General features: G+C 34.4%; 1 protein-coding gene across 1 annotated transcript; it reads left to right on the top strand.

The window, feature by feature from the left end:
- On the top strand, nucleotides 1-24,970 carry LOC129228099 (ammonium transporter Rh type A-like). Its single transcript, XM_054862739.1, has 10 exons — nucleotides 1-28; nucleotides 9,298-9,491; nucleotides 10,497-10,680; nucleotides 12,420-12,570; nucleotides 14,338-14,485; nucleotides 15,507-15,670; nucleotides 17,508-17,645; nucleotides 17,739-17,869; nucleotides 22,939-23,120; nucleotides 24,757-24,970. The coding sequence occupies exons 2-10, from the start codon at nucleotides 9,311-9,313 to the stop codon at nucleotides 24,927-24,929; spliced, it is 1,452 nt and encodes a 483-aa protein (XP_054718714.1). The 5' UTR covers nucleotides 1-28; nucleotides 9,298-9,310; the 3' UTR covers nucleotides 24,930-24,970.
- The last annotated feature ends 876 nt before the right edge of the window (nucleotides 24,971-25,846 follow it).

Here is a 25,846-nt window from a genome sequence, read left to right as displayed (position 1 = left end):
CAGGCCTTGACAAGTTCATAAGGAAGAGGTAAGTGTGTTGCTCTTTATGATATTTTCTCGAAGATGACTTTTTTATTTTACTGAGATATAAAACCCTAAACTTAATAAACTGATGTAAAATAAGGTGCATAAATTTTTGAATATCAAAGAAGAAATCTCGTTTGTCTGCTCAGGGGTGCCCATCCCCCCAAATTCAATGGCGCAAATCCCCCCCCCCCAAAAAAAAAAGTTTTCTCAATCCTCTTTCCCTTTTTTATTTTTTAATTTATTATTTTTTTGAATTTTATTTACTTATTAGTTTATTTTTTTAATTTAATTAATTTTTTTAATATTTTTTATGTATTGTTTCATTTAATTTGTTTTTTACTTTCTTCTATATCTAATATATAGAAGAAAGTATTGGATTCGTGCAAATTTTCGAATTTCGAATTTTGACGGATTCGAACGTTTTGAGGTGTGCTGAGTCCATTTCGACCATTTTTGGAAAATGTCTGTCTGTCTGTGTGTGTGTATGTGTGTATGTGTGTGTGTGTGTATGTGTGTCACGTCTGTGTGTGACCAGTTTTTTGTGGCCGCTCTACAACAAAAACTACCGCCTAAAATCGAACGAAATTTAGTACACATATGTGCCCCTATGTGAACTTGAACCCATTAGTTTTTGGCGCGAATTCCTCTAAGGGGGGTGGAGCAATGGGACGTTTTTCGAGTTACGCGTGCTTGCTATTCCTCAGGAAGTAACTGGCGGAATCAAACAAAATTTGGTCCATATGTTGGTATTAACAGGAACAGGTGCTGATTCAATTTTGGTGTCAATAACTCAAACGGGGTTTGAGCTATAGAACGTTTTTTGTCGTCAATTGTGACTGCTGTATCTCAAGAAATAATGAACGGAATGAAAGAAAAATTTATCGGCAAGTAGCCCTTAGTGGGTATAAGAACTGATTTTATTTTTGTGTCAACAGCTAAAAAGGGGGTAGCGCAATCACCCGTTCTTTTTTTCCATTTTGAGTGCCCTATCTCAAGAAGTAATGCTACGTTCTGGTTGAAATTTGGAATATATGTGAATCCATATGTAAACAGGCTTTGGTTCAATTTTGACGCCGATCGCTCCAAGAGGTGTTGATTTTTTTTTCTTTTTTGCGAATAAAAATATTTTTATTAATGCAACAATAAGAAAGATAAATCGTAATAGATTGTCGTCTGCGTATTTCTCGTGATTTTAATTGTATGGAAATTCGGAACTCCAGCGCTCGAATACGCTACCTTGCGGTGATTTATAAAACTGCGTCTGCACCTAAAACATTGCCACGTTGCGCATCACGTGTGTCTGTTGACGTAAACGCGGTCAGTTTGTTCTGAGTAACGCATTCAACATGTCTAAGAACGCCTTCAACAACAGAAATTAATTCGTCCCTTAGTAGTATTCTCGAGCTTCTCAAAATAATGTTAGTTTTCCTTATTTCTTTCAAAAAAGTATTAAATGGTGGAAGCGTAAACAAGAAAACTCTGGATTAACAAAATTGGATAACGTTATACCAGGTAAAATTTTTTATTGTTTTGTATGAATTTGTAAGAATATGGGGTTTTTTTAAATCTTAAATTAATTAAACTTACCATATTTTACAGCAGCATTTAGTTGGAATGGACAGTATGCAAAATATTTTCTTGAATATATTATCGTAGAACAAAATGAATAACCGAGAAAGAATTTACTTTATTCCTTTTATTCTCAGCTGAAAGGTTTCGCCAAATTTGTTTAGGGTTATTAATTTTTAGTATTGTGCGAGCAAAGTAGCCTTGGCGAGATTTCGCGTTTTTAGTTAAACCATTTTTAATTTTTATCATGAGTGGAATAAAATGGTAGTAAGATTACAGAATTCGATAAGTGAAAGGAAATAATGGTCAATCAACTGAAAAGAAAACTACCACCATATATCCGTGAGAATTTTGTTGATGATTTGCATAACATGACACAATTAAATCGTAACTCAGAAATTAGAAAAATCGAAACAGAAAATTTTTAAATGAACCGATTCGGGAATTCGAGAGAAATAACTCAACTACAAATGGAAAAAAAAATAAGCGCTAGCCAAGCAAGGCAAAAAAGTATCATCTTCTTTCGATAACAATTTGTAATGTCACATTGAATTTTCTAGCATTAATTGTTATTCTTGTCAGGCCACAATTATTATTTAGTTTTATCAAGAATTGATAAATATCGAATTCAACATCGTGGAAATAGCTGCTTAGAACTACGAACTACGTAGTTTGCATGAATCTTTGACGTTTAGTAATGCTTCTTGAATTCTCATTTCTTTCTACGTGGGCCAGAATATCCACAAGACTTTGAAAATTAATTTTAAAAGAATAAAGCGAAAAAATCATACGTACGAACAAAAATCACAACACTTTTAGCATTTTCTTCGTTACCATGTGCGTTTGTTGTAGTTTTCAATTCCGCCATTAGACAGTGACTTCAGTGCCCCCTATAGTTCGTTGGAGTTGCGAATGAGAGGAAATATTATCTCAATGATTTAAAATTTTTACTTGTTGCCATCTTATGTTTGTTAATAAATAAAATATTTGTAATTAATTCAAGTAAAGCTTTTAAAGTAACTTTCAATTTTCGCTCTTTGTTTTGTTTTTACAATAATTCAGACATTGGGATGGTCGTCAAGTTTTTGTATGTGTAATTTTGTTTTTGTTAGGAATATTGCTTCCTCGTCAAGCATGGGGAGGGATCAGAAAAAGGAAAAATATAGAAGAAAGTTTCGTGATGGCCACAACATACTAGTTTCTTTTTTATTTTATTTATAATATTTTAAAAGAAAAGTTGTGTGCTATGACAAAAACATATACACCTTGCACACACAAACTAAATTAATGAATGAATTAAAATTTAAACAACATAAAATAAAAATAAATAAAATAAACGAGTTAAATAAAAAATAAATCAATACATAAATTTAATTTTTTCGATTAATAAATTTAAATAAATAAATAAATAACTTTTAAAATCCCCCCCCCCTCCGAAAATTTTGATGGCGCCATAATTCCCTCCTGTGGGCACCCCTGTGTCTGCTTATGCTTATACAGTAGACCCTCGTTTTACGCGGTGGTTACGTTCCACGGAAATGCCGCGTAAATCGAAACCGCGTAAATTGAGACCTAATATTAGTGTTGAAATACGGGTTATGTTTTGTAGATTAAAAAATACTTCATTTTAGTGATGACTAATTGTATAATAAGTATAATGTGTACTTATATCGATTTTTACGCACAACACGCATAAAGAAAACATATATTGATTTCGTGTTCTGTTTATAAAGAGGAGCTGGCAATGATAGTCTTTTGGCAGTTATTAAGAATTTTTCTCTGTAATTCTTTGCAGAGCATTAACGCATCCATGATCGCTTGCGTCATTTCCATGATAGAATCTTCCTTCACTAACAAATTAAAAAGATAATTTCTATTGTCTAGGAATGGCTCAAAATTTTCAATGCGAACGTTTTTGGTTGTGTGTCACCAAAGTCGGCATCCTCGTTGGTTTTGGCTTCCTTTGTCACTCCTAAAAGTTCTTCTTCCAGTGAGTTCTGAACTGTGTGAGTTTAATAACTTTACTTCTGGAAAGAGCTCTGGAACCAATCGCATAAAATGCCTCCAGGGGCCGTTATTAAGTTCGTTATTAGCACGCCAAAATTCAGTTGATTACGCGTAATCTGCAATCTTTAGGAGTTTGGATTTTGAAAGAGGAGAAAATTTAATCTGTTTGCATTGCCGCGTCCGCGTAAAACCGAAACTCATCCGCGTAAAATAAAATAAAGGTGTAAAATCTTAAACCGCGTACAATCGAAACCGCGTAAAATAAACCCGCGTAAAACAAGGGTCTACTGTAGTTTGTTCGAATGAGATCTCGTTTTATAGAGTAATGCTGTGCTCTCATGTGTCACCGTGCAAGCGACACAATATATTTTACCGTTTCACTTGTATGTCTCCATATATGGGAGACACATCATGTTTTACGTAGCACTGGTATCTGTCACCGTTAAGACGACAAAATACTATACTTTAAGGGCTGTGTCTATGGCCTCCCCAAACGAAACTTGTATGGATTGTGTCCGTAACCTAATAGAGAAAATGGAAGAATGAATGCAGAAACGATGAATTGAATGATAGAAGGAATAAGTGAAAGAGTAGATGGATGAGTGAATTAGTGAATGACTTAAAGCAGGAGTGCCCCCCCCCCTCCAATTTTTCTAAACCCTCTTTCCCTTTTTTATTATTTTTATTTTTTTTCTAAACATTTTTTTTAAGTTTTAATTATTATTATTATTTTATTAGAAAATTTGAGTGCTACGCCAGTGACAATAATACACACACACACACAAACTAAATAAATAAATGAAACAAAACCAAAGCAAAATAAAATAAAATGAAATAAATAATTTAACATAAAAATAAATCAACGAATAAATTTAAGTAAATAAATTTAAAAAATCCCGTCAAAAAATTTGATGGCTAAGCTTGCGCCATAATCCCCTCCCCCCTTTCCTGTGGGCATCCCTGACAAAAAGAACGAATTGATGAAGAGAGAAATGAATGAATAAATGAGTGGAACTGATGAATAATGAAAGGTATGAATGAAAATTGTAATCAAGCGGATAAATAAATGAATAAGCAAATGAATGAGTGAATAAATAGGAAGATGAACGAGTTAATGAGCAACATCTAAGCGAATGCATGAAAGATGAAATAACTAAATGTGTAAGCGATTGAATGAATGAGTGAACAAATGAATAAATGAGTAAACGATTGAATGAATGAGTGCAAAAATGAATAAATGAGTAAACGATTGAATGAATGAACGAACAAATGAATAAATGAAGGAGTGAATGACCGAAAATGAAAGTGAATGATTAAGTTTTTTAATGAATAAAAAAGCGAAAGATTAAGGAAATGATTAACATGAATGAGTGAATGAACAGGTGAATAACATTGAACACATTCATTAAGTTATTTAATAATTATTTCATTCACTCATTTAATCATGTTTTTAGATTTTTATTCTCTTATTCATATTTCCAATTGAGCTCATTCATTCACTATTTTGTTTATTTTTTCATTTATTTATCAGTTCATTTACCTATTTATTTTCTCAGTCGCTCATTTATTCAACATAAAAACAAATGATTGTCAAATATACCTAATTTTTATCGTCTTATATAATATTTTCACCAAAATGCTTTATAACCAGTACAGTAGGAAGAAATTTACGTTCTTAGTTCATTTGATAAGGAAAGTGCGTCAAATAAGACCACCCTAAGGTTCATTGCCCAGTATCTCGCTCATTTTCATTCAAATGGCTCCAAACTTTGCACATTCATCATATAACTCATAAAAAATAAGAAACGAGCTGATGTGCGCATCACATGACTTCTTTTTACTCCAATTTAATGTCATTTCCCAATTACTGGAAATTTTAATGTTATTCAATAGTTTACTCTCTAAATATCACCAACAGTGGCCAAATGGAAATCAATTTTTTTAAAAAAAAGCCAAATTTGTCGCCAAGTTGGCGACAAAACTTGGCGACCAGAAGACTGGCGAGCTATCGCTAAGTGTCCGCCAAATAATAACACCACTTGAGTTTACATCGAAATTAAAAATGATTCCCCCCCCAAAAGGGGCAAAAGACCCCTTTAAAAACACCCGAATGCATCCAAAAAGGAAGGTGCACAACTAGACCCCACTAGGAGTCTACGTACCAAATTTCACCCTTCTAGGACATACCGTTCTTGAGTTATGCGACATACATACGCACATACGTACATACAGACGTCACGAGAAAACTCGTTGTAATTAACTCGGGAATCGTCAAAATGGATATTTCGCGTGTCTATTCGTTCTTAGGCACTTATCCACGTGTGGTCGAGTCGAAATAAAAACTCAACATTCATTCGGGGCTGAGCAAAATGGAAATTGAAGTCGGTTTTTGAGTGAAAATTTTTTCGCGAATACAATACTTCCTTTCTTGTAAAAGGAACTTAAAACGAGCTGATGTGTGCATCACATGACTTCCTTTTACACCAATTTAATGCTATTTCCCTATTATTGCAATTTTAATGGGATTCTCTCTCTAACTCTTTAAATATCACTAGCAATGGCCACATTGAAAGCAGATTTAAAAAAAAAAAAAAAATCGCCAAATTTTTCGCCAAGTTGGCGACAAAACTTGGCAACCAAAAGACTGGCGATATATCGCCAAGTGACCGCCAAATTATAACACCACTTGAGTTTGCATCGAAATTAACAATGATTTCCCCCCAAAAAGGTGTAAAAGACCCCTTTAGAAACACCCGAATGCAACCAAAATAGGAGGTGCACAACTAGACCCCACTACGAGTCTATGTACCAAATTTCAACTTTCTAGGACATACCATTTTTGAGTTATGCGAGATACATACGCACATACGCACATACACACATACGCACATACATACAGACGTCACGAGAAAAGTCGTTGTAATTACCTCGGTGATGGTCAAAATGGATATTTCGCGTGTCTATACATTCTTAGGCACTTTTCCGCATGTGGTCGAATCGAAAAAAAAACTCAACATTCATTTGGGGGGTGAGCAAAATGGAAATTAAGGGCGATTTTTGAGTGAAAATTTTTTCGCGAATACAATACTTCCTTTTTTGTAAAAGGAAGTAAAAATAGTTCTGCGTGAAAATTTAAGTTCCAATGATGTTTGTCAGCTGTTTTAATAGAGTGGTGATTTGGCCTTATTAGGAAGAGGGGTTTTCAATAAGACCAACTCTGAAAAAAAACAAAAAAAAAAAACGCCAAAAAGTACTATCAAGCTCAAAAAGATTGAAGTTTTAGTTTTTGATAATAAAACATTTAATAAAGTTTATTATTGAAAATTCCATATTTACTTCAATGGAAAGGAGAAAGGTCAATCATCACATTCGAGGCACTCATAAGTCATTTTCTGCTTTTGGTAACTCCTGCACACATTTTGTGCACATATGTCCAGCAGCATATGCAGTACAAGATCATATCTCCCCCCTGTACTCCAATGTTCTAAATAAGAACATCGGGGATCTAATAAGGTGAACCATGGCCTATTGAACTACAATATACTTTTTAGGTTATAAAATCACTGTAAAAAAAATGACGATTCGCAACAATATTGTTCATTTATAATTCATCAAGAGCTTATGCGCTTCAAGAACAATATACAAATTTTCTCATTCTAAGTTGGGACAAACTTATCTTAGCAGCATTGGGAAGGCTACGCAGATCCTAATTACAACAATACGAAGCTACCAAATTAGGTTTTCCCCAACTATAGTAAACTACAGTGACACAAGAAGACTCAAAACTTTTTGTAATGTAAGATCAGGTATAGCGTTGACGTGCTACACGTACAATCTTTTGTACGTCTGCTGTTGCCTGTTGACATTAAACTGCTTGTCGATTACGGTTTATCACCAAGGAGTGGACGCTTTCGACGACGCTTCGAAACGTCGTCGAAAGCGCTTTCTCACTCGAGATGTACGTAGAGAGTGTACCACATACTCTACCCTACGTACTTATTTTATATTTACACCACTAAAAAGCAAAAAATTAATTATTTTCAAATAAAAAAAGAACCGACTTCAAAAAACAAAGAGGAACTAAAAAGTAAAAAATAATTGGTGATATTTACATACGTTTTCCTGCCCAAACGTATAAATCAAATTTATTTTACAATTCAAAGTACAAAAATCAATTAAACTAAACACCCAATTATAAAAAAAACACTGCTTTTAATTACTATACGATGAGTTATTTTTATACCAAACTAATTACATACGATCTCTTAATTTTTAATAACCATTTGAAGTCGGGGCTTCCTATAAACAACTACCTAACGTTTTGTATTGTATTTTTTATACTATAAAATGTTTCAATGCGAGTTATTGTGTTTTTTTTTTTTTTTTCCTGGAGTCAAACAGTCGAATTATTGTTCTGTGTGAAATATTTATTACTTGTGTAAAATTAATTTGTAAACATTACTGTTTAATACATATTTGTGTTTCTACTAAATTATTAAACCAATTAAATAACACTGCGGACAGTGCCTTTGGCGCTCTTTAGTGTTGAATTTACTACTAACTCATGTTGAACTATAATCAAGATTTTCTTAATATTTTGTTATGACGTTTGTAATTTATGTTTTATAATTTGTATGTTTTAACTTTACTTTATTTTATTTTGCTTACTGTTGTGTATGTGTGTTTTGTTAATAAAAATCTTATCTTATCTAATCTTATTTTAACTAACAACCCACCAAATCCTGAGTAAAACGCTAATTTAACTAAACGTGCAAGTCTTTAAAACTAAACCTACTCAGTTACGTTATGTAGTAGTTTATAGGATGCCTCGACTTCAAATGGTTATTAAAAATTAAGAGATCGTATATAATTAGTTTGGTATTAAAATAACTCATCGAATAGTAATTAAAATCAGTGTTTATTTTATAATTGGGTGTTTAGTTGATTTTTGTACTGGAATTGTAAAATAAATTTGATTTATACGTTTGGATAGAAAAACGTATGTAAGTATGACCAATTATTTTTTACTTTTTAGTTCCTCTTTGTTTTTTGAAGTCGGTTCTTTTTTTATTTGAAAATAATTTTTTCCTAATTGAACCAGAAATAATTGTTGTGTTAATAATTGTTGCAAGTAGCGAAACTCAATTTAACTGCTCACTGTCAAAAGTCTAACCATGAAAATAATTCAGTTTAAGTTTGAAATCAATATACATTGTAGCGAGTTACACAATGTATCTAGCGGTGTAACATTATATACATATTTATCAATAAAAACAGTTAAAGATGAAAAACCAAATGTAGAGATAGATAGATAGATGCAAAGATAAATACATGTAAGTAACTTGATTAATATAGAGAAATTAGATTAATATACTTCGAGATTAAATGTATATTTAGATATACAGGTCTATATAGATATTGAGAAGAGAATAATAATATACCACAAACAAATTTATTCAAGAAGCCGCCAAAGGCGGTGTTCTTAGCGTAAAAAGGTGCGTGGCGTAAAACGCGATCCATCTGCCCTCCAAAGGTTGTTAGTTTAAAATGAAACAAACTTCTCGTGTTCCTTATTCCAAAGGTGTTCATCATCAGCTAAAGCTTGCAAAACCAGGCGTGAAGAAATCTCTGATACGAGTATAGTACGGCATAAAAAATGAGATTTTTGTAAAAACTTTACATTTTGTCTTTCAGTTCTATCAAACCAATGGTTTGGAAAAGAAAATTCGAATGGACTCTTGCATTACTGCAACTTTTTTTCATCGTTGTTTTCGCCTTCTTTTTCAAATATGGCGACGATTTACTTCCCAAAGTTTCGAAATTTAGCAACAGCAGCAACGACATCGAACAAGAACATCAGCCCAACATTTTGCCTAAATACTATCCAAGTAAGTAATTTGAATTTTACTGTTTAGAAAACTTTAACTTACACGTTTTAAATACTATTTTTGAATGTGTTTGATTATTATGTTTGAATGCCCGTTGAATTTGAGAAAATAATAAAGCATCATCAACTAATGAATTTACTATTAGTGATAACTAAATATTTCTAGTTACTTTAGATTTAGAGGATGTCATATTTTAACAAGGACAAATACAAGGGAAGGTCGATGGGGGCGATCGCCCCCCTCCTTGAGATCGGCATATTTTTGATACTGAAGTTCCCAAGACGCAATTTTAGGCAATCTTCACTAATATTACGAAAAAGAAGTTTTTCAGAAATGAAGTCTTGAAAACGTAATTATAGCATATCTAACACTTAATTGGCAGGGATTCAGAAGGTCAACACTTTTCTTTTCTTGACTGTGACTAAATAAAATTTTGATTTTGTTTCGAAGTAAAAATTTCCCCTTTTGATTATTATTTGGCGATTTATCTTCTTTCTTTTTTATTTGCTGCGAGCAAAAAATAATCAAGGGTTTTAGTTGTATTTATGGAGTGTTGCGTTTAATTTATTTAGGAATTTTGGATTTGTTGTTTTCTTTTTTAAGAATGATTATTTTGATGGGAAATTCTACAGAATTTTTTTCTCTAATATAAGCCTGATTGTTGAACACGCGTCCCTTGACATAACTTTTATTTTCGAGGTTGATCGTGCAAAGCTGGGCTAAGCAGCGAGTAATAATAAATAAATGAAAAAGTAGAAATAATAAAAAAAAAAAATGTAAAAGCAAACTACTTACGCATGTAAAAAAAGCAGACGACAGTGTAAAATTTCTAGGAATAAATTTCATTGATTACGTGGTCACTATCTGCTAACCGCGGAGGCAGATCAAAAATCTTTAAAAATGATAACACAGTATCTGCTTTCGTTTTTGAAATTAAAAGGAAAAATCTTTTTATTTGGATTTGCTTCTAATTCACAACATATTATAAACCTTTACTACCAACAGTGTTTCAAGATATCAATGCTATGATCTTCTTCGGTGTGGCTTTTCTGTACGCATTCCTGGGTAAATATGGCTACACAGGAGTAGGTATGAATATTCTGATGGCTGCTGTAGCAGTGCAGTGGGGAATAATTAGTACCATTTGGTGGAACTTAGAAAATGGAAAAATGAAACTCGACGTTACAAGGTAAGAAACTTAAAAAATTACACTATTTTTATGACATTTAACGAAATAATAATGAAGAATTTATTGAGTTGAGTTGAGAGATCGGAAATTATTAGAGGAACTGGAAAATAATGTTCTTTTTTCAAGCAAATAAACCTCTGAGAAGTTTTTATTTTTAATCAATGATGTAAATAAATACCCTTATTTTTACAACTCTTTCGCCATCAGTCCTGGGTGGATAAATATTGGGTGGTTTTGGACTGAAATGTCTGGAAGTGGCCTCTTGGATATTAACCAATTTCGTAAGTTATTTGCCACACAGCGATCGGAATAAAGATAAATAAGTTGGTGCAATGTCGGGTGAATATGGTGGGTGAGGAATCCCACCCCGATTATTTTTTTTTTCAGGGTTCGTTTTCTGCAGTGTGATCATGCATGATTATGATTCAAAATCACGTTTTTTTCTTGTCGACAATCACTGTTAATACTATTTTACATCAACAAATTATGTGACTAAAATGAAAGTGGCAAATACTTCAAACTTCAGAAAAGGAAGACTTATTAAGTTAATCTTTTGCAAAATTTCCTCTGGAAGAAAAGAGCCTCTTCCACCTTCTGAAGGATTATCGAAAATCAAACTTATACCCCCGTGGACACGCAAGATAAATTATTATTATAAATGGTTGAAACATACGTAAAGTATCCCAATAATAACTCCAATTCTATAGCAGTGACCTATTCATAAAATATTAACGGTTTATTTAGTCTTCAGTTCATTATTTATTGTTTAAAAAGGTTCATTATATTTAAATTTTTAAAAATTCATTAAGTTTAACGCGTAAGTCAATACTTATCTTGAGCGATTAGGACTCTGAATCTTGTCTATTTTTATTCCTTAAATATGATTACATAAAAAAATTATTTTTCTATTACTTACTCAAGCTTTATTGAAAATATTAAAGAGGTGTTGAACTGGGGTCTAGGGTCAAAAAGCACTTTTTATAAATTTTCCCGAAAAAATAAGTTACCAAAAACTGCATAATGTTAGTCATGGTAATTTCAGAATCAAGCAAGCTTATTTATCGATACACCAACATCAAATATATTAACCATAATGCTCTTACAATCTTAAATCTTGCTTGCTAAAATTCTTCAATGGTATTTTTTAGCTCTCATATTGGGAGTCGAATCGAATTGAGGCGTTGAGAAGCAAAGGGATGTAAGTGGACATTTTTAAGTTTTGAGTAAAACGCGTTTAAAGAGGCCCTGGGTAGACTTTCATTGAATTTTTTTTTCTAAATCATGCTGTACAACAGCACCTATTAGGGCAACTAGTACTACATCTTGTCTCATGACAGAAGATAGGTTCACCTACCTTTTGTACTGGTTACCTCCACATTTTTAATGTTGCCACTTACACCATTCTCAATGCCTCAATGAATTTTCCTTTAAGAAAATCCTCGCAATTGCCCTTAAAAAAATTAATAAGGATATGAGAAACAACAAACAAAAATTCTTATGTCACATCGAGGTATTGTAATAAAACTTCATTTTATTGAGCAAAAGAAACTTTTTCTCATGAATTAAAAGCTCTACAACACAATTAATTTTAACATTAGCCCAAAGGAAGAAAATAAAATTTCAGATTTATTTTAATCTCTACATTTTAAAAATATTAGTTGAATGAAGAGTGCATTATTATAACAAAATTTAATTTTATTGACCTATTTAACTTTAAAATTGTATTATTCATATTTCAGTTTAATTAAAGGAGAATTCGCGGCAGCAGTTGCCGTCATAGCCTTTGGCGGAATCTTCGGGAAGATAAGCAGGCTACAGATGATTGCGCACACTCTGATTGTAGTCCTCATTTACACCAATGTCAACCACTGCTGTGAAGTTTATTTGCAGGTGATTACACCACCTTACCTCATTCATGCTAATTTATTTTATTTTTGTTAATATAAAGCGTAAATTCATCATAGTAACACAGCTTTCGTATGACGTACCAAATCGCATAAATATAGTAATGAAAAAAGCTGATTTGAATTAATGTTTAACAACATATAAACTGTTTATTCAGCAAGTTACCGCCCTATAACCAGGGCTAAGGCAGAATTACATGAAATACACCGCCAGCTTGAGTGCTAATAAGCACGAAACTGCAGTCCTCGGATGGAATTGACTGAGCTGGCAATGTATTTGATGTAAACTGTTTGCTTACGAAATGTGGTTTATCGAGCTTGAACGATTCTGTACACAAAAATTGAAATCATGCCTAAGATAAGTTCCGAATTGCAGTACTTTCAGTTCTGAGAAAGAGAAAAAATCAAAGTGTATCGTGATTCACAAGCTCACCGTATTTTTGCAGGGAACTAAACCAGCTTATAACCATGGACACAATGGGAGCGTAGTCATGTAATTAGAATCACAATGTGGGCTGACAAAATATAAATTTGATAAAGCTAGAAGTCAGTTAAAGTTAAAATCTAAGTGATTAAATGATGTAAGATCTAAATTACTGATTGAAAAAAAAACCTAGGGACTAGAAAAAATCTAATGACTAAGAGGAAAGTTCTAATTGCCTAAGGCAAAATCCTAAGATCCAAGGAACAAAATGGATAAGTTTGGCGAAACGCCTAAAACCCCCCAAAAAAATTCTCATGACAAAAGGAAAAATCCTAGTGGTTTATTGCAAAATCCTAGGATCCTAGAAAAATATTAACAAGTACGGGAAATTTACGTAAAAGTGAAATTCCAATGGCTAAAAGAACAAAACCAAAGAACTTAGAAATTTACGACTAATGGGAAATCCTAGTAGTTTCGTGCAAAGTCCAAAGAATAAAGGGGAAATCATAGTAACAACGATCAAGTGAAACTTGAACACATTTGATCCTGAAATCTACATCACTGATTTGGAGAACCTAAGCACTAAGAAAAAGTTCTAACGGCTGAGGTAGTCGAAGGGCAGAAGTCGATGAGTAAGGGTCTAAGAACTAAAAACAATTTCCAATGTCTGGGGGGGGGGGGATCCTAAGGGCTTATGGCAAAACCCTAGGATCCAAATAACAGTACTAAATGATGGTATGTGGTTTTACTCCAAGTTATTGTGTCAATAGGTTGGAGCAAAAATTAACGGCTTCAAGTCTTTCCTAAAAAACGAAAAAAGAAAACAAAATTTAATCCAGCTAACTGACATGAGATGGGGAAATACTGTAAGAGATAGAGGAGTTATTGGTTAGCCAGTTGGTATGAATACGGTAGCATCTAGGCATATCATTAAGTTAACATCAACCCTCTCAGGCGACCTCTGAACTAATTCAACAATTACTACATTTATGGCACAACATACAGCAGATAAAGTTCGGTGTCACAATGAACTCTATGCTTTTTAGAGTATTGATTTATGTCTCTGTAACGTAAGGGTTTACAACATAATACGAGTAAAATTAGCACTTTCATCTCCTATTTGTCAATATTTTTTTCCCGAATAGGGGATCATTTGTTCATCTGCGCCAACACTTTGCACAAGCTGAGTTCAAAAATCATAATTTTTTTTTGGCAATAGTGTATGTCATTTAAAAATGTTTTATAAAATGCAGAGGTAACATGAGAAAGGTCCCAGTAAATTGTGTTTCCCATATGAACTTATTAAATATTGTTGCGTGTTTGTTTTAGACATATGATTCTGGAGAATCAGTTTCATTGCACCTATTTGCTGCAATCTTCGGTTGTGCCGTAGCTTATGTTGCTGATAAGAAGAAAACCGTCCAAGGCAATCCAAATGAGAAGCCAAGCTACAACTCTAATATTTTCTGTATGATCGGTAAGTTAATTCTGTGTATGTTTCCAAACGATCAAGAGTGTAACCAGATGTGTCCACCAGGGGGGGGGGGGGGGGTCATGGCGCAGACTGTGCCATTGAAAATTTTAGGGAAGGGGTTTTTTTAGGGGTATTTTTTTTTCATTTGGAGGGGGTGCTCTTAATTTTTGGTGACGGGGGGGGGGGGGGGGGGGTTCTCGCGATTTTTTAGGGGGAGTGCGCCCTTGTTTTTAGGGGAGGGTGGACACTTCTGGTGTAACTGGAGGGAAAGGATAGGATATCAAATTTGTTCTTCAATGAGAATCGTCATCGCTAGATACGGAACAGGTGCATTACTAAATTTAAAGTGAGTCTGTTCTTGGATTATGAGACTGGAGAATCATTGTAGCCTCATACATATTTTTCAGATCGAATTAATTTTGAAAATACATTTGTGACTCTGTAGGGAAAGGGAGAGTAGAACACTAGAACCAAACCCATTGGTAAATGGGTGGATGGGTTGGAACATAACTGTTGGTAAACGGAATTCCTGGCTAAAACCTGTGCCAAAAGCTCCAAATGTTGCTTTAGATGCGGCATGATGACGCCCCAACCATGAGGCGATTATGGTGGTCCTCGTTCTTAGAAAAGGCAAGTTTGGTTGGATCCCAATCTTCTTAAGACAACATCTTCTCGCGTCCATTACTAATACCAATTTCTCTAAAATAATTTCAAGAGTGGAAAAAAAAAAGATTTTTTCATACCCGTATTACACGCTCTAATTAAAATTCATTAAACTAATGGTTCTGCCTTCTTCGTATTTAATTAAAAAGACTTTTTTGAATCAAATTTGGTTTACAACGCCCAGCACCCCTCCCCCTGGTAATAGGCTTAAAGCTAAAAGGTGAAGACTGGTTGGAGACAACACAGCTTCTAAGTAGGTTTTTATTTGCTTCCATTTCATATGAATGATGAATACTTGTACAACAACCAAAACCAATATCCAACTATTATTTCATCGCCACTAACTTTTGCTAAATTTCAGGTACAATTCTTCTGTGGGCATTTTGGCCAAGTTTCAATGCCGGACTAGATGATGGTGATAGTCAACACAGAGCAGTACTGAATACTTATCTTGCTTTGATTGGGAGTTTGATTTCATCTTTTATTGTGTCTTCACTATTACATAAGACTGGAAAATTTACAATGGTACGTTCCTTAGTGTACGTATTGCTAATTGCTTTGAAATGTTAATTTATGTCCAGACTAATTGGACTAATTTAATTTTATGCAACATTATTTTCAAAGTTTTGCAATGGTAAAATAATAATAATAATAACAATAATCCCCCTTCCTTGTCTTTAAGATGGGGCAATTCTCTAGAAAAGTGTTATCTTTATCCAAAATTTTCAACCTTTCACAAGGAGTGCAGAGGCATTTTTTAAAAACAGAATACATATGTACATGTATTTTTATTAAACTGCAAAAAGTTCACAAAACGTCTTCATTTATTTGCGATTTTGAGGGTTAAATTTGTAAATTTGACAAAAATCGTTATCATGCATTTTTTCTCTTTTTTTTTTTAATTTTGATTCACGAATCAATTTATCAAAGATTACTTCATTAAATTTGTCACCGAAAATTCAATTAAATATACAAAATTTTCTTAAGTATTGAACTTAAAAAAAAAAAAAATCATAAACTTAATTTTCTGATGAACTTCAGTTCAATTCATCTAATAAATCATCCATATTTTGAAAAATAGCTTAGAAAATCAAGAACCAAAAATATTAAAAAGTAATGCACTATATATCACTTTATCTTCAGTTTATAGATACCAACCACGTGTTTATAACTTTGCGCTGGATGGTAGTGACATTTCAACGTATTTCAGTTTACAAGACATAAACTAAGGCTACCTTCGTTAAAATTTTGCATATGTTTGAACAAAGGCACACTTAATATGAGCATAAAATAAACAAAATTGCACAATAATGTTAAAAGTAACTCATTATAAGTAAGGATAGTAATGACAGCCGCAAATATTTTTTGTATTAATTTTGATATTAAACAAAATTGCACAATAATATTAAAAGTAACTCATTATGAGTAAGAATAGTAATGACAGCCGTAAATATTTTGGTATTAATTTTTATATTAAATACACCTAATCAGGAAGCATAGAAATTTCCGCACATAAAGTTCTTATTTTATTAACAAACTTATGTTTTTGTTAGTCTCAAGTCTGTCTCCAGTGACCCTGAGCATATCGAGCACACCTATGGCGGATCCACATCATATAGATCACCTTTAGAAAATGCCAGACAATCTGGTATTTGGTCCGGTGTAGCCTGAAAAGCAGTACACTTAGGACACATAGGGCAATCTTTTAAAGATATTTGAAGTCGTAGATGAGGAAAGAAATTCAGCTTCAGTAGTCAACGAGGAATGGAGCATCAAGAGGTGGAAGTTTGACTCAGCTCCTTAAAATTTCTTTGGAAGGGTGTAAAAGTAGCGCTATATTTATTTTGAACCATAAATATCCTTAAAAATTTCTACTCAGATCATTTATTTTCGTTATTTTAGTCGCATACAAAATGAGATTCTGGTCGGAGGTATTGTAACTACTGTTCGCCTCTGAGAAGTTGAGTTATGGTCTTGAGCAAATCTATTTCTTTCAAGGGAGAGCGATTAATATGACGAGGAATTGTTTGGCCCAGTGGTGGGCTACCATTGCAACCCTTTTATTGGCGAGAAAATCCTGTACCGCATGCTACATCTTACATGAATAGTAATATTGTTCGCCAAATGGGCAATAATTTGGTATATGATATAAGAACTTGCAAACTAAATCTGCAAGTTCTTAAGCCGTTTTTCCTCATCCCTATTTCAACTAATGGAATCGTTTAATCGGTCGGGCAGCGGAGCTCAACCTGCCAGAGGTGGACAGTACAGCTACATCAAGTTTATTTTGCAGAAGTAGAAATGTATTTAAAATGTGCTTAAACATGTTTAATCAGCTATTTTTTCTTGCTCATTGTTTTAGAGTCACATACAAAATGCAACGCTGGCCGGAGGTGTTGGGATAGCAGCCACATCAAATTTGTTGGTCCATCCATTTGGTGCTCTCATTATAGGGACAATATCTGGTAGCATCTCAGTAACTGGGTTTCAGTACTTATCAGTAAGATTTCAAAATTCATTAGATTTTAGTTATGCTTGATGAAGATAGATCATTTTTCTGTCAATTGTTTTTAAAAAATATTTATATTTTCAGCCATTTTTAACGAAAATACAAGTCTACGATCCATGTGGCATCAACAGTTTACATGGAATACCAGGACTTTTTGGAGGAATCACAAGCATTGTTACAGCTTTGCTCGCAAATGAAAATTCGTACGGATACAGGTCAATTAAAAGTTTACTTTATTTACAAAATTAACAATTTTATCATATAATTTTAGGAAAAAGTGTTTCTATTGCAGAAACTTTTCTTTTCCTAGTAAGACATTTGAATCGTATTAGATTAACTAAAACCCAGAATTGTAGCAGAAGTAGTGACACGTCCACATTCCACATTTTGGGGCTAAACGCCGCTTTCTTCCTATGTCTACTTTGATGAAGTAGTGTGCTTTCTTCATGATTGTAGTTTCTTATCATCCCTATGTTAGTCCACAACCCAGAAACATCACTGTCAAGAAGCAAAACGCACCACTTCATCATGGAAGACATAGGAAGAAAGCGGCGTTTATCCCCAAAATGGCGGACGTGTCACTACGTAATTTACAATTTGGGTTCATGGTTTTAAGATTAACCGGTTCTTATGTCGTCGGATATTGATGAAGAGTCCCGTCACAGCAAAGTTAAATGCGCAGTTTTCACCGACGTTCCAGAACTACGGATATTATCGGTGATTGAGGAAGGTATACATTAACCATGGAAGAGCATGCAGAAACGAGCTGATGTGTGAATCACATGACTTCCTTTTACTCCAATTTAATGTCATTTTTTTCATTATTGGCAGTTTTAATATGATTCAATGGTTTACTCTCTAAATATCACGAACAGTGGCTAAATTAAAACCATCATCGAAATTTACAATAATTTCCCCCCCAGAAAGGGGCAAAAGACCCCCTTTGAAGCATACGAATGAAACCAAAAAGGAAGGTGCACAACTAGACCCCACTAGCAGTCTATGTACCAAATTTCAACTTTCTAGGACATTCCGTTCTTGAGTTATGCGACATAAATACACACATACGCACATACATACGTACATACAGACGTCACGAGAAAACTCGTTGTAATTAACTCGGGGATCGTCAAAATGGATATTTCGGGTGTCTGCAGGTTCCTAAGCACATATCCACGTGCGGTCAGGTTGAAAAAAAAAAACTCAAAATTCATTTGGGGGTGAGCAAAATAGAAATTAAGGCCGATTTTTGGGTGAAATTTTTTTTGCGAATACAATACTTCCTTTTTTGTAAAAGGAAGTAAAAACAGGCAGACGACAGTTTGATTACGCTTTGTAAAATATATAATTGTGGACTTTAAACTCTATATACGAAATCTGGATCTTGTCTGATTGCAAATGTTGTATCCAACACTTGGGCCAATTTGGCAGTATGAGAGATAATATCGGAATGAATATTCTCAAATAAATGAATAAAATAAAATAAAGAGCCTTTCCTTGCCCCATCGGATTCACTTTCAGCGGATTTCTTCTCTTCTGGACATTGCAGGAAGCGAAATTGGGGGCAACCTAGCTAAATAAGGTGCGAGTGAGGCCTATGTACATTCTGCGCCTCGAACATATTTCGAGCTATTCTTCCAAAGCAAAATTTTGGAGTACAACTAACTGCTTTGTTCCACCAGAACTGCTGGTATGGACTGACCCCGTAGAGATGTCAGATGGACTCTAGAAGCGGAAACAGATCACTTCGTTTCGTAATAGTATAATCAGCGAGATCGGACGAGAAATAAACCAGGGTTGGCAAGTCTCTGCCGAGGTGGTTAAAACCACTGATAGAAATCGGTTAAAACCGGCAAAGCAAAAACCACTTTCAGACACATTTGCGGCAGAAACTGGTAAAAACTCACAATATGACAAAAAAAAAAATTAACTAATGACATACAATAGAAAATGCATGGAGAAAATAATTAGTTGTTAACCAAAGCAATTTAATTACAATATTATCTAAATTCAAAATCAAATGTTACATTGTTTGGACCTCACAGTTGCCTCTTTGAAAAGGTGGTTTAAAAAATCTAAACAGTTTCTCAATTTGATATGCACAAATGAGAAACTTTAGAATATTCTTCGAACAGAAGAGCTAGCAGGCAATGCATCAAAAAACAAGCAATATTTGTGAAACTTTCTTCTTTTTTTATACTGATCCACCATGTAGTAATTGGGGTTAAAAATTTGGCTGGAAGAATAAGTTTTGAGAAATGGGGCCTATTTGTTTTGCAAAGCTGTGATAATAGGTACAAAATCTAGCTTAATATTGGCAAGTAAAATTCTGGCACTTTCTTCTTGAAGCACATGATAATTTCAATCACAAGCAATTTAGATGAAGCATATAAGCGAGCATATTACAGTCAGTAATGCCTGTTTAATTTTCATTGTCACTCCTCTTTCCTAAGCACCCATATGAATTTTCGCCCTTTGTTAGATTAATCCAAATATTACGAGCATCTGCAATTGAAAAGTTCCCTTTCCGAACTAAATCAAGGGCACTAGCATAGGATTTTGTTTTTTAAAATGATGAAATGAAGTTTAATTTTTTATTTTATCTAAACAAATATCATTTAGTAATTACTTGAGTTATTAAAAACGCTTTTAAGTTTTTGCCAGTTTCTGCCTGTTTTTACCGGTTATAACCAGGTTTGGCGCGGCAAAAACTAGTTTCTTCCGGCAGAAAATCAACCCTGCAATAAACACAGTTCTCACTGATCCTACCTTTTTAAAAACGAATGTTCTGTTTCCGCTTTTAATTCATCTGTCATCTCTTCGCGGTCAAGCTGTGTCCGAGTAAGCCAGAACCAAATTACAACAGGCGGGATCAGACCACCCTGACCTGCTTCTTCAGTGGGTCCCGTCGAAACTTGTACTAAACATTTTTCGGAACAGGCTTCCCCCCCTGCCCATATTCTTACATGCTTCGAACTCTCCAAACAGGACCTTCTCAGTTAGCCATTGTTGGTTTTGAACGTCTGCAGGGTGCACAATGTCCTGCACTGAGCTATGCCTGCTAGTCTTTGGGGAGAAGTCACACAACAAACTCTTCACATACGCAGTCTGTCTAATAAATACTCGAACTCATGCAAGCTAGCGGCCCTGACGCGGGACTATAGTCCCGCTAACTGTCGATGTTAGTGATAGTAGCCTGACACCCAATGAGCTGTCAATGCTTGGCAGATCGCCAAACTGCGCGTATGTTGCAAGTTGCGTTAGTTTCTATTTTAATTGTTTTTACTGTTCGTCGAAAATGTAAATTGATAAAATCACGGAGCAATAGCTCTTAAGCGTTTGAGAGGTTGTGTGCGTCATGTGCGACCAAATTTGACTCAAGACGATGGATAGGTCCTTCACCATGACAATGCACCAGCACATTCATCATTGATTGTTCGCCAGTTTCTTGCAAAAAATTCAATCATCATCCTTGATCATCCTCCTTATTCGCCAGATCTCGCACCCTGCGACTTTTTTCTATTCCCAAAATGTAAAAATGTAATGAGGGGAAGATTTGAAATCAATAAAGCGAGAAATGACGAGACAACAAAAGGGCCTAACTGCTGAGGACTTCCAAAGCTGCTTTAAGGAGTGGAAAAGAAGATGGGATAAGTGCATAGCAACGAATGGAGAGTACTTTGAAGGGGACAAAATCGATGTGAAATAAATTTTGTAAAATAAATTTTTTATGGCCTCAGTTCGCGTATTTATTGGACAGACTACGTATTATGGCATGGCTTATTTACTATGCTTCATTATTAAATAATTCATTACTCATTTAAGCAACTGAGTTGAAGAATCTGATTCCTACCGTTTAGTAACTGTTTAGTATTGATATCTTACAAGGTGCTCAGCAAAGGACTCCCTGGTTTAAAAATTAAATGTCTCGGAAACAAAGGACGATATTGAAATAAAATAGAAGTTTATTGTGAAACCCATAAAAATCATATGCAGGAACTTGGAAATTAGTTCAAAAAATGCCAACAGGTGGCGCTGCCGCTGTAATTGCAATCGAAGTCTTTATAAATAGTGCTGCGAAGAGGTTAGTTGTTTCAGCGTAGTTTAGCCACTCAGATATGCTTGCATATACGCTAGAAACTATCGTCCAACCTCTTCGCAGCACTTTTTATGGAGACTTCTATTGCAGTAACAGTGTGCAGCGCCTCCTGTTGGCACTTTTATTATAAACTAATTTCCAAGTTCCCTTATATGATTTTTGTGGGTTTTACAATAAGCATACCATTTGTTTTAGTTCAATATCGTCATTTGTTTTCTAGATATTTAATTTAGAAACCAGGGAGTCCTTTGCTGGACACCATGTATAAAATGGCCTGTAGCACTTGTAAAGCTTGTAAGCACTCTAAATGAAAGTTAAGTTCTCTTTACCTTCTGGATATCAGTTTTGCACAATATCAGTAGTTTAGTATCAAATTTCATGTTAGCAATCTCGGTTGAGATTAAACACCTATTTCAGAAAGATTAACTCGAACAACAGTGAGTAAAATATGGTGGGTTAAACATATTGGTGAACAAAAATTAAAAAGTACAAAAAAGTCTTAAAACTTTCTTTAAACATTTCCTGTCTGTTTCAAAGACTGCAACAATGCTTTTAGAGGTTCATGTTTTCGTACTTTTTCCTTCGATTTTTTAAAATTTTGTTTTACTTTTTACGAAATGCCTACTTTTAGCGAGAAACCATTGCAATTATCATATGGCAAGCTGCTTCAGCAAAGAGCTCAAGTTCTACCCAAGTCAGGTATCGCATTCTGACCAATGACCATACAAGAATTTCTAACATATAAAAGCATAATTTACTGTCAATTTGATTTTCTAATCCGTGGGCTCTAAAGCAAAATGTAAGATTGTCTTATCTTTCTTCAGCAGCGATGTTCGAAAGGCATTCGACTTCCTGAAACTAGGCAATAAATACCCTTGGGAGATTGTTCGTGCAAATTATTGATTAAGATATGTTTTGTTGCTCACAGCACTTGAAAACTTTTGTGTTGCATATATCTATTCCAGATTTTTTCCTGTAAATGGGAAAATTGCACATTAACTAAATGCAATTATTCATTCCTTTCCACTTCTGATGAGTAAAATATTCTACCTATCATTCTAAATCCATATGTTTATGTGTCGAATGCATACAGAATGATTTCTTAATGACATTGGAATGTTTTATTCTCTTAGAAACAACGTAAATCCAAACAGCAATATTTTTAGTAGCACAATTTTCTTGCAGTTTGTACAAATTTTACCCTGCCATGGCACCAGAGGCAAACACCACAGCTTTCTTCGAAATTCAACGAAGCATTCCTGACATAAAGCCTGGAATCAACAGAACACCAGAGATACAAGCTTGTTACCAGCTTTTGTATATAGTTACAGTAATCGTTATTGCAACAATAACGGGATTAATTACAGGTAATCTTCTTTCTATCAATGAAAATTGGAGCACTCGTTTAAAATTTTGAATTTTACTATCACCATTTACCAATAACAAAAATCAATGACATACAATCCTACAACACAAGAATTTCATTTGAAACTCACGGGAATTAATAGTAACGGCTTAGAACCAAAATTAGCCTTTCATACCAATCATAAATCAGTAATTTAGACATTGCTTTTGAGTCAGCTTCCGTGTCTTGTTGTTTTTACTTTTCATGTAATACATTGCAAATCTCCAGTACGCATTGGAATATTTTAATTCAGAAAAAGTGTTTCAATTGCTTTTTAAAATGAGTTACCAAATGTACTCCGTTATATATATAAAAAAAAAAGCAACGAAAATTGCTAAGAATGTTACGAATGTGTCCCGGTTAAGATATTTGTTGAACTTTTAACTTCAGCACACATTTGGGGCGCACTTGTCAAATCATCGCTTTCTTTCCTAAGTAAGCTCATCAGCTTTCTTTTACTACCAGTCAATAGAATCTCCCAATACGACACTATAAGAAATTTTTTGTAATGAATGTCGGTTGAAGTCGCGAATACCGTCGAAAAGGATGTCCGTCCCTGGTCGGAGACTGTCCATTGCCCGGCGGCAGTTGACAGCTAAAACTATTGGTATAACCAAAGAAATGTTCCAAATAAAGTGCTGTGAAAAGTGTTCCAAATGAAAGGTCATACGTCAGTGTTCAAAAAATATTCTCAAATGCGTCCCCAAAAGTGTCAAAATAGTGTGCTTGCTGTACCAAATAAGTTCTTTGAGAAGTGTTTTGAAAACTTCCGAAAAGTGTCCTAAAAAGGGAACAATGTCAGCGTTCAAAACGGGTATGAAGGTTTGCATTATTAGAAGAAGGCTTAAATTATTTAACATCGTATCAGGCTATCAGGGGTGAATTAATGGCGGAATGCCGTTCCGGACGGCAGTAAAAAAATAATTGAATCTGATCGGGACTTAGGATTTAATTATTTGTTACTGCCGTTCTGGTACAGGATTTACGAATTCATCCCTGCATCGTATCTGTAAACGGGAGTGCCCACCTAGGGGGCGGGGATCATGGCGCAGGCCACGCCATTGAAATTTTTAGGGGGGAGGCTTTTTTGAGGGATATTTTTCTCATTTGAGGAGGGCTCTTGCTTTTTTAGGAAGGGGGGGGGGTGCCGTTGCACCCCCCATCCAAACTTGTCTGTATTTGACACCTGCTATAAATACAGACAGGTCGTCCTTTTCAGATTCAGTAAGACCACATTTCATAAAAAGGATTTCTTAAATCTTATATTGTGCACCAGAGGCAGTTGGAGGAGTTATGACAGTTAAAACCCCTTTAAATTAGCTCACCCTCTGATCACAAGTTGTACTGCTAATCCCAAAATATGGTAATATTGTATACATAGACCGTGATTTTCTGAACCTCCCCATGAAAAATTCTCACTGGTTATCACCCTCCCTCCCTCGGGGGGAAAACTGGTTGTGCAATTGATAGTCTTCCTTTTTTAACAATAACCATGATAATCTTGAACGTAAAGTAATAGTTGACAACTTCAATTTTTCACAATATGTCAAGTTAGTTTGATAATTTAACTTTTGATGTGTCACTATTTATTTCTACAGGTTGGCTGTTACAGTCAAGTTGGTTTGATCCTTTAGAAGAAAAGCAAATGTATACCGATGACACTTTCTGGGTGGTTCCTACATCAAATGAAAATGAAAAAGTGAGCAATCGTTCGAATACACTACAAGGATCCGAAGCAAAGGAAAATTGTTATCAAATGTCCACTTCATAAGTGGAACGATAAAACTTCATCTTATTGAAAACAAAGACATGTAAGGCACTTTTTGATGTTTGTCATGTAAATATTGAAAGTATTTTTTAATGATTCAATAAATTTATTTTTATATGAAAAAACTTTTCTACATTTCTTATGTTCAACCCTCACCACGCAAGTCGGCAAATGATCCTACCTTTGGTATCCGAGACACATTGGGGCATCTAGACATCTAAACTAACATCGGACACGTTCAAGTATTTCCATGTAACTGTTTTTTTTTTTTTTTTTTTCTTTTTCTCGTACATTTTTAAAAATCTGTAGACGCTTTTCCCACCACTGAAAGGGGAAGGTTTTATAACATTTTACTCTTCTTCTTATAATCTAAACTACAAAATCTAATAGGTCCCTAAAACGCTAGAGTAAATCCCCAATTAGCATCACAAGCTCCACTACTGTAAAACTTGCGATGAAACAACTTGGTATCATATACATCCCATATCAAATTAATCACTAGTCTGAATTTTGGCAGACATCCTAGAAATTGTACATAGTATGGCAGTGGGCTTTTGAATGATGCAAATCAAGGTTTAACAATGAAAAAACTTAACAAGGGCCAGGTTCTACTGTCTTTTCACTATTTTATTATAATAGCTAACTTCAGTTCCTTTTGCTCCATTCCGCTTCATCAACAGATTTTCGAAATAAGGCAGAGTGCCAATTCTTCACTACTTCAAATAGAAAGAGTCCATCTGTTGGGCTTAGTAGAACACAAATGACAAAAATCTTGGGCCACCTTCAGGCTCGGGCCAAGGACAACAGGTGCCCCCCCCCCCCCCCCCCCCCCCGTCCACGCCACTGAATGTTGGAATCTGATGTTTTCTCCCTGCATTATTTCAGCGATAACCAAATAAGAAAGCTTGTAAAATAGCGCT

The sequence above is a fragment of the Uloborus diversus genome, chromosome 8, assembly GCF_026930045.1.
Source record: "Uloborus diversus isolate 005 chromosome 8, Udiv.v.3.1, whole genome shotgun sequence".
Classification (NCBI taxonomy): Eukaryota; Metazoa; Arthropoda; class Arachnida; order Araneae; family Uloboridae; genus Uloborus; species Uloborus diversus.
This window is presented reverse-complemented; position numbering and strand designations above follow the sequence as displayed.

What these genes read in the sequence shown, in the direction of transcription:
- LOC129228099 (XM_054862739.1), top strand. Translation starts at nt 9,311, where the DNA reads ATGGTTTGGAAAAGAAAATTCGAATGGACTCTTGCATTACTGCAACTT. An exon ending in CTGGGTTTCAGTACTTATCA is followed by an intron (nt 17,646 to 17,738) that starts GTAAGATTTCAA and finishes TTATATTTTCAG; the next exon opens with CCATTTTTAACGAAAATACA. An exon ending in AATAACGGGATTAATTACAG is followed by an intron (nt 23,121 to 24,756) that starts GTAATCTTCTTT and finishes TTATTTCTACAG; the next exon opens with GTTGGCTGTTACAGTCAAGT.